This window comes from Peromyscus californicus, unplaced genomic scaffold, assembly GCF_007827085.1.
Source record: "Peromyscus californicus insignis strain IS unplaced genomic scaffold, ASM782708v3 Scaffold_15__1_contigs__length_86483966, whole genome shotgun sequence".
Taxonomy (NCBI): Eukaryota; Metazoa; Chordata; class Mammalia; order Rodentia; family Cricetidae; genus Peromyscus; species Peromyscus californicus.
The window spans coordinates 51,479,421-51,488,134 of record NW_026294447.1 but is presented as its reverse complement, the minus strand read 5'-3'; the positions used below and the strand labels follow the sequence as shown (position 1 = coordinate 51,488,134).

Sequence of the window (8,714 nt, the reverse complement as noted above, 5' to 3'; positions counted from 1 at the left end):
CCAGCGATCTCCTAGATTCAGTGCCGAGCTCTATGCTGAGCCCCCGTTTATAGGATGTGAAACCCCCGACCTTTTTCATTTCTGCCACACTGAAAACAGAAGTCCAAACATACCTAATATGACCTCAAAACTGCATTTGAGTGTAGGAAACAGGAAACAAGCAGTCCACACTGTGCAAGAGTCTAGGGCTTTCTACTTATTCCCTGCATGCCAGTTCAAGTCATGGCAATGGAGTCTCAGCTGGCATCAAGTGACCTCATCAAGACAGGCCCAAGAAGAGGACTGCTCCCACTCACTGTTCAAGAGCCATGTGTATTAAGTACATACAAAGAGACCACCAGGACCTGCGTGACAAACCGACATGTGACTCCAGATGAAGAGGAAAGACAATTCAAAGATCATGCTGGGCACATAGAAAATGTCCCCTTCAAAGGTTCACTATAGTACCCAGCTATAGCACTGGTAAATAGACATCTCCCACATGCTACAAGCAGAGGCTTCAACCCCCATGAACTAACCCTGAGACACAGGCTGGGGAAAAGGAAGACAACACGGGCAGAAAGGAGAGCAGCGGGGAACACCACAGTCACCTAGTGACTGCGGCCGTGTCACTAACCACTAACCACTGGAGAGGTCTTCTCTAGAAAATCATTATTTAAAAAAAGGAAAATGCACAGTGTATTTTATTTATGTATTTTAAAAAAGAGTTATACCAACCAGGAACCTAACATGCAAAAATTAAACAGTTGCAGTTAAATATATGAAAATAGAAAGCACACTAAGTTATTAAAAAAGAAATCTTTTTATTTTTATCCCTAAATACAATTAGTTTCCCTGATTATAACCCATAATCAGTGTCATCTAAAATATAGAAAGGTCTGTACAGAGCAACAACCCCCAGGGTTCTCGTTCTCTCTCTCTCTCTGTGTCTCTCTCTGTGTGTGTGTGTCTCTCTCTCTCTCTCTCTCAATATCTAGGGCAACTAACTGTACTCAGAAAAAGCAGAGTCGAATTTGTCCAATTACTGTCTGAATTTAGAGACTCTTATGGAAATCAGGGAGAGCCAGACACCAGAGTAATAACTTAAAGATTAAAAGCTTTCCGTGAGGAAAGCATCTTGTGCACTGTTCCAAGCAGTCTTAGGTGTTGGTCTTTCTGCAGACCCCAGCTCTGGACAATGGCAGGCACTCTTGGGAACCAGCGGCTCAGTTCACTTGCCATACGGTTGGTCATGGTGCATTTCTGGTGAGTAAGTCAGCAGGACAATCATGACCCAGAGGTGAAGCAAAGCCTAGAGGGAGAGAAAACAGTTCATGTGTCAGCCAATCAATCAGTCTTTAAGGACTGTGCAGGGAGGACAGGGACCATGCCTTGTCTTTGTACCCTCTAGGACAAGGTCTGAAACATAGCAGGGGCTCGGTACGTTTACTGGCTGAATAAAGAAACAAATGACCAGTGGTGAACAGACAGCTGCATACATACTGCAGATCTAGCTGGAGAGGCCCCGACACCAACACTCCTGACTTGTCGCATCTGCAGGAACAACCAGATGGCTGTGCAGAGCTGGGAAAGCACTGTTAGGCAGACAGGCGCTGGCTGGCAAGACCCTGTGAGACAGTTAGTGACTGGTGTTCTGAGGACGGCTTAGCCAGCTTTGGTGAAGAGATGGGAAAGCACACTTGACAGGAGCAACATGTCAGTGTCAGAGGTTGAATTAGTGACAAATTCCCGGCTCCCTTGGGGCACTATGAACGGTCCCATCAGTTGGATGTGTAAATTCTGTAGGCAGCACACACAGCATCTAATGCCGACCGGTACCCACAACACTCATGGTGGCAGGCGCTTGGGCAGTCGGCCCTGTGAGGTGCACTCTGAAATCTTTCTGATGCCCTTCTTTTTTCTTCCTCCCCACCCACCTCCTTTGCTAAAGCTTTTTATTTAGAGGAATGACTCCTCCCTCTAGTGGATCACATAGAAATTTCTTTTCAAAGCAGGTTTCTCTTTCTTAAGAAAACAGCCTTTAAGTCAGCCTAATCTCTTAAGAGACACCCCTGCTTAGCACAGTGAGTGGCTTTTAGGCACAGCACACATGAAATAGCACTCCAATTTCTGCAACTGGTTCTGTGCAACTAAAATACCCAGAAGAAAATGAATTGGCCTTGAGATCCTTCTAGAAAAATAAAGTAAAATACATGAAAATAATCAGAGCAACTTTACAGCATTAAGATAAAAACTAAATCAGCGGTTCTCTACTGTATTTTTGTCATTAGACTTAAAAATGGAGGTGACTGTTAAACTACATTACAGTTAACTTTATCTTCAGGAAAAGCCTCTGAGCAATGTATGTTCTTAACATAATAAATGGCTAACTTGTATTTAGAGAAAAGTTTATCAAAGTTAATTGGTAAAATATGAATAAGATTAGCAGCCAAAACAACAGACAGTAATCAAACAGACACTACTTTTAAATAAATTTACTCACCATATAGATAATCACAAACACTCGTGCTATGGGGTATCTTCGGAGAAAAATTCCCAAGCGAATACTGTGCAAACAGGTGAGGAAAAAGGAATTATACTCAAAGCAAATCTTCCTGAGTTAACATCCTTTTTTTGTGTGTGTTTGGTTTTTTGGAAATAGGGTTTCTCTTTATAGCCTTGGCTGTCCTGGAACTCACTCTGTAGACCAGGCTGTCCTCAAACTCACAGCTCCACCTGCCTCTGCCTCTGGAGCGCTGGGATTAAAGACATGTGCTACTACCACCTGGCTAACATGCAATGGGCTTTTTTGTTTGTTTGTTTGTTTGGCTTTTGTTTTTTGAGACAGCATTCCACTGTGTAGCCCTGGCTGTCCTGGGACTTGCTTTGTAGACCAGGCTGGCCTTGAACTTACAGAGATCCACCTGCTTCTGCCTCCCAAGTGCTGGGATTAAAGACATGCACCACCACCACCCAGCCTATCCAGTAACCCCCCCCCCCACCCCCCACCCCCCATATAGGATTTCTCTGTGTAGTGTTGGTGCCTGTCCTGCATCTCACTCTATAGACCTGGCTGGCCATGAACTCACAGTGATCCACCTGGCAATGCCTCCCAAGTGCTGGGATTAATTTTTTATTTTTTATTTTTTATTTTTTTTTGGTTTTTCGAGACAGGGTTTCTCTGTGTAGCTTTGCGCCTTTCCTGGAACTCGCTTTGGAGACCAGGCTGGCCTCGAACTCACAGAGATCCGCCTGCCTCTGCCTCCCAAGTGCTGGGATTAAAGGCGTGCGCCACCACCGCCCGGCCGGGATTAATTTTTTAAAGCATCAATCAAACTATTCATGTGACTACCACAGAAGGATGGTTTAATTGTAGACTCACATGATTACTTAAAATGACCACACAAGAAGGTCAAACAAATACTTCTATTGTTATTTGGAGTTAGCTGTTGAAACTTCAGTTCAGCTGGAGAGATGGCTCAGCAGTTAAGAGCACTGTCTGCTCTTCCAGAGGTCCTGAGTTCAATTCCCAGCAACCACATGGTGGCTCACAACCATCTGTAATGAGATCTGGTGCCCTCTTCTGGCCTGCCTACAGGCATACATGCAGATGGAATACTAGATACATAAAAATACTAACAATAATAATAATAAAAGAATGCTGAAATCATAGGTATAAAAAAACCAAACTTCAGTTCAAGCATTTACTTGGAAGTGGTTAATCTAGAAACTTCTGCATAGACATATTTTTCCAAGAGGACTAAACCATAGGGATTCAGAAAGGGTTAGGTGTGGCAGTACACACCTTTAATCTCGGCACTGGTAAACGGATCTCTGTGAGTTTGAGGCCAGCCTGGACTGCACAGTGAGTTCCAGACCCAAGCTACAGAGTGAGAGACCCTGTCTCAAACAAACAAACAAACAAACCACCTCAGACAGACATCTGAGTGAACGTGGTAGAGGCAGTGTGGCAGCCACCCTCACTGCTCACAGCTCTTTGCAGGCTTTTCCTTATCAAGATGTGTGTATGAGGAAACATCCCTTTCCTCTGTCTTACTGCTGGTAGCACTCCCACGGCAGCTAAGTTTTCTAGGGTCTATGCTAAATACAAGCACTTTATTCACACAGTGACTACAGTCCTGTGGCTTCAGGAACAATCCCCACCCCCAAGTTTTTTTGAGACAGGGTTTCTCTGTGTAGCCCTGGCTGTCCTGGATCTCGCTCTATAGAATAGGCTGGCCTTGTACTCACAGAGATCCACCTGCCTCTGCCTCCCGAATGCTGGGATTAAAGGCGTGTGCCACCACCTGCCTTTTTAAAAATTTTTTTAAACACCATAGCTTAAGAGATATGGCTCAGCAGTTAAGAGCACTGGCTGCTCTTCCAGAGATCCTGAATTCAATTCCCAGCAACCACATGGTGGCTCACAACCATCTGTAATGGGATCTGCTGCCCTCTTCTGGCCTGAAGGTGTACATACAGATACAACACTCAATATATAAATCTAAAAACAATTACTAAAAAAGTTTCCTCTAAATAAATAAATCTATGCAATTAAAAAGAAAACAAAACACCACAGCTCTATTCTGACTCAGAAAGGCTAAGAAAACATTACTCTTATCACACAATTCATTAAGACCATGTCTAACTATAAACACTAACAGGAAAATTGGCATATTAGAGGTTTTTTTAGATATGAAGTTCATCAAGGCTCTAGGTAAACTATTAAAATATTTTCTTTATAAAGTGGATGCTTGCAAGCATAAAAATTCTGTATGTAAATACATAACATAAATTCTAAATATTACTTATGGACATATTAAAACAAGTTATAAGGAATATTGTTCAGCTCTCTATTGCAGCATCTTTTCTTCAAATCCACGATGAAGTACTAGATAACACATCACATGGACACTATCTCATGAGCAGAGGACTTATTTATTACTCAGTGAGTTGTTCTGAGAAAGTCTCAATATGTGGTCCAAGCTGGTCTTGACCTCAGGAACTCAAATGATCCTGTCTCTGTCTCCTTGGTGCTGGGACTGGTTTCAGTGAGTGATGACAGCTTCAGCCATGCATGGTGGTGTATGCCTTTAATCCCAGCACTGGGAGGCAGAGACAGGCAGATCTCTGAGTTCAAGGCCAGCCTGGTGTGCAGAGCGAGTTCCAGGACAGCCAGGGCTACACAGAGAAACCCTATCTTGAAAAAAAAAAGAAAAGAAAAAAGAAGTGGAGCTACCTCTTTCAAATTAGGTAATGACAGCTTCTTGGTTGAGTTTGTTGGGAGAGGTCCGCCAGGACTGATAATGTTCAATAATGCTGAAGCACTGGCAGACTGCTTAAGACAATTTCACAGCTTGGGAGTATCATAAAAGAATAAGGGAACTGTCACTTTAAATGTTAGCTCTGCCCCAATGGACTCAGGGTGGCTGTGCCAACTGGAAGACAGTATTAAAATAGTTGTGGCCATCACTCATCCTGAGTGGCACTGCTTACCTAAATTGGTCAATGGAGCTAGCAGCTTTGCGAACCTTTCCATACATTCCTGCCAAATTAGTTTCTGTGTCGTTAAAAAGAACAGGAACATTCCGAAGGCGTGTCCCTGTTGAAATAAGAGAACAGATTAACATATTGATACCAAAATTGACTTTCTAAGAAAATTAGAATTGAAAATGTATCGTATCATATGAGGAAGAATTTCTCAAGGCAGACTTTCTAAGCACTGCCCCTAGAGTAGAAAAAAATCGTTAACACAGATCAACTACAGAAAATGCTTCAATTCCCACAAAATTTTAGTAGATACTAAAAAGTTTACAACATCTGGTGCTTGCAAGAGTCAACATTCCTGGGCCTTGGCTTTGAGAGAGGCCAGTGGTCCCCTAGCACTGAGGATGCTGGTTCCTAGATGGGCACTTCCAGCCCCACCCCACTCCAGCCATCCGGCTGCTTATCTCTTTCTTCTGCATCACTAAGGGCATCAAGCTCATGTACCAACTATGATGATTTCAGTCTCTTTTTCTCTCTGGCAAACTCCTTCTCTGGATGTCTTCCCATTTTGGAACATAACAACTCCACCTTTCCATCCACTCAGGCCCAAATCCTTCACTTTTCTTGCAAGCTTTTCAGTAAATTCTGCCAGCATGCTTTTCAAATAAGTTCTCACAGCCCTCCATCCCCCACCAATCCCACTCTGATCAAAACTACCATCTCTTACATAGATTAATGCAAAGGCACCCTGGCCTCTCTGCCTGCCTGTGCTCTTAGCCCTCTGAAACTTAAGGGATTTTTTTTTTTTTTGTTTTTTTGGGTTTTTTTTGGGGGGGGAGGGTGCTGAGGAAAAACCCTTACATGTTAGCAAATGCTGCACCACTGGACCACATCACCATGCCAGGTCTGAGTCACCCAGAGACATCACAATACGGTGCAAATCAGATCCCTACCTTACTTAGAGTGAAGTCCTTATATACGTCTATGCAGCCTTCTCCAAGTTCTCTGAATTCACCTTGCCTCACTCCTTCCTGTTCCTGAATCATCAGGGCACCTGCTCTTCCAGCTACTTGGAACACTTTTCCTCTGGGCCTCCTTACAGTTCACATTCTTATCACACCCTTTGGAACTTTAATAATGTGTCACTTTTCAACTGGATTTTCCATTGGCCACTCTACTTAAATTCCAACTGATCCCTATACATGGCATCCTCTTTAAATTTTTTAATTTTTAAAGTAATGTTAAAGCCAAAGAACTGAGAGATTTGCTCCATGACTGCATATAGGTTTTATGAGATTGTAAATTTAAAATTCTGGCCTATCGATATTGGTGCTGACATACTCTTTTTGAATATGCATTTTAAAATCTTCATTTCAAGAAACCAAAAAAAAAAAAAAAGATTTTTGTCATAATTAAAGTGCATGGACAAACATGCAAATTAATATAGACATCAACACTAATTTACTAAGGGATCATGAATACACATTCTCTTTAAGTGTCCTGAAATTTCTAAGCTACTGAATTCCTGCTTTGTCTCGTATCTTCTTATTCCAACATGCTTCCCAATCCCAGGCCCTCTAACAGCTGTGAGGTATTAGTCCAATCTACATCTTTCTTTCTTTTTTTTTTTTTTTTTTGATTTTTCGAGACAGGGTTTCTCTGTGTAGTTTTGCGCCTTTCCTGGAACTCACTTTGTAGACCAGGCTGGCCTCGAACTCACAGAGATCCACCTGCCTCTGCCTCCCGAGTGCTGGGATTAAAGGCATGCACCACCACCGCCCGGCTAGTCTACATCTTTCTAATGATTATACTAACAGCACAGGAACCAAGTCTCACACCAGGAAAAGAGTCACTGAAGAAAATTCCTTTTCAGTAAAAATGGTCTTTCTGTAATTTTTCAGAATCATGTTTTGTTGCTGTGCTCTCTCTAGGGTTACCTTCACCACTGTCAACTGCAGACATGTTAATGGAGGATCCGCTGCTGGGCCCGGTGGAGGCAGTGTGCACCTGCTGCTCCAGGCGCTCAAGCTGGAAGACCAACGAGTTCTTTTCTGTGCTCAGGCTCTCTAGCATGGTCTGCTTCTGGATGAGTGTCTCCGTCAGCTGATGGAGTCGGCTTTCTAGCTCTGACTGGCTGCTGTTGCTTAAAGTTTTGTTGGTAAGCTGCAGGGGAAAGTGTCCACTTAATCAGTTCACAGGCTCAATGGTGTATGCTATAGAAAGGACATGAACTGGGTCTTCAAATCTCTACTGCAATAAGAGATTTCTCACTGGCTAGAAGTAATCTTTAAACCACATCAGTAGGCCACCCACCAGCAGTTAGAGAATGTAATAGATGGGGTATTTCCTGGAATTCATATAATACACAGTATACATATGTTATTGTGTTAACTTCTTTGTTATTATGAGATAGGGTCTCCTTTTGTAGCTTTGAACTCACTATATAGCTCAGGTTGGCCTAAAACTCAGGATCATCCTGCCTCAGCCTCCTGAATGCTGAGGTTATAGGCAGGTGCCACCAAGCTGGGCCTCTGTTCTGGTTTTGTATTATGAATGCATGTGACGATGAAGACACACATAAACTATGTTTCTTACTGCAGTTGACATGGTCAAGTTTACAGGCCACAGTTCAAACTTCTTAAACAGGATTCCAAATCTACAGTTCAATAGTGTGGCACCCTAAAAGACTATGCTGTGATCCCCTAGCCATGCAACTTTGGACAGAACAGAACGTTCCCATCACCACGCACAACCCACTTTCAATTCTGGCACCAGAGTTTGCTTTTGCCTGTTCCTGGGTTTCCTGTAAGTGGACTGTCCTAGGGGAATAAAGAACAGTTTTAGCTAAGTTGTCACATCATTCTATACATTTTTATCATTTTGTTTTTATTTTATTTCATGTGTATGGGTGTTGTATCTACATGCATGTCTGCACACCTATTCATGCCTAGTGCTCATGGACGCCAGAAGAGAGTACTAGATTCCCAGGAACTGGAATTACAGATGACTGTGAGCTACCATGTGGATGCTAGGAATCAAGCTCATTCCCAGGTCTTCTGGATGAGCAGCCAGTATTCTTTTTTTTTATTTGTTTGTTTTTCGAGACAGGGTTTCTCTGGGTAGCCTTTCCTGGACCTCGCTCTGTAGACCAGGCTGGCCTCAAACTCACAAAGATCCGCCTGCCTCTGCCTCCCAAGTGCTGGGATTAAAGGCGTGCGCCACCACCGGCCGGAGCAGCCAGTATTCTT

At 43.1% G+C, this 8,714-nt stretch overlaps 1 protein-coding gene across 1 annotated transcript in view; it reads right to left on the bottom strand.

Annotated features, from left to right (window-relative positions):
- Window positions 1–779: 779 nt before the first annotated feature.
- The window catches only part of Golga5 (golgin A5), a 32,177-nt gene continuing 24,242 nt past the window's right edge, over window positions 780–8,714 (bottom strand). Inside the window, exons 10-13 of the mRNA XM_052738827.1 lie at window positions 7,404–7,629; window positions 5,476–5,581; window positions 2,483–2,546; window positions 780–1,291 (exon numbers count right to left, since the gene is read on the bottom strand). Coding sequence (XP_052594787.1) covers window positions 1,211–1,291; window positions 2,483–2,546; window positions 5,476–5,581; window positions 7,404–7,629 — 477 coding nt within the window. The 3' untranslated portion in view covers window positions 780–1,210. The remainder of the gene's footprint in view (window positions 1,292–2,482; window positions 2,547–5,475; window positions 5,582–7,403; window positions 7,630–8,714) is intronic.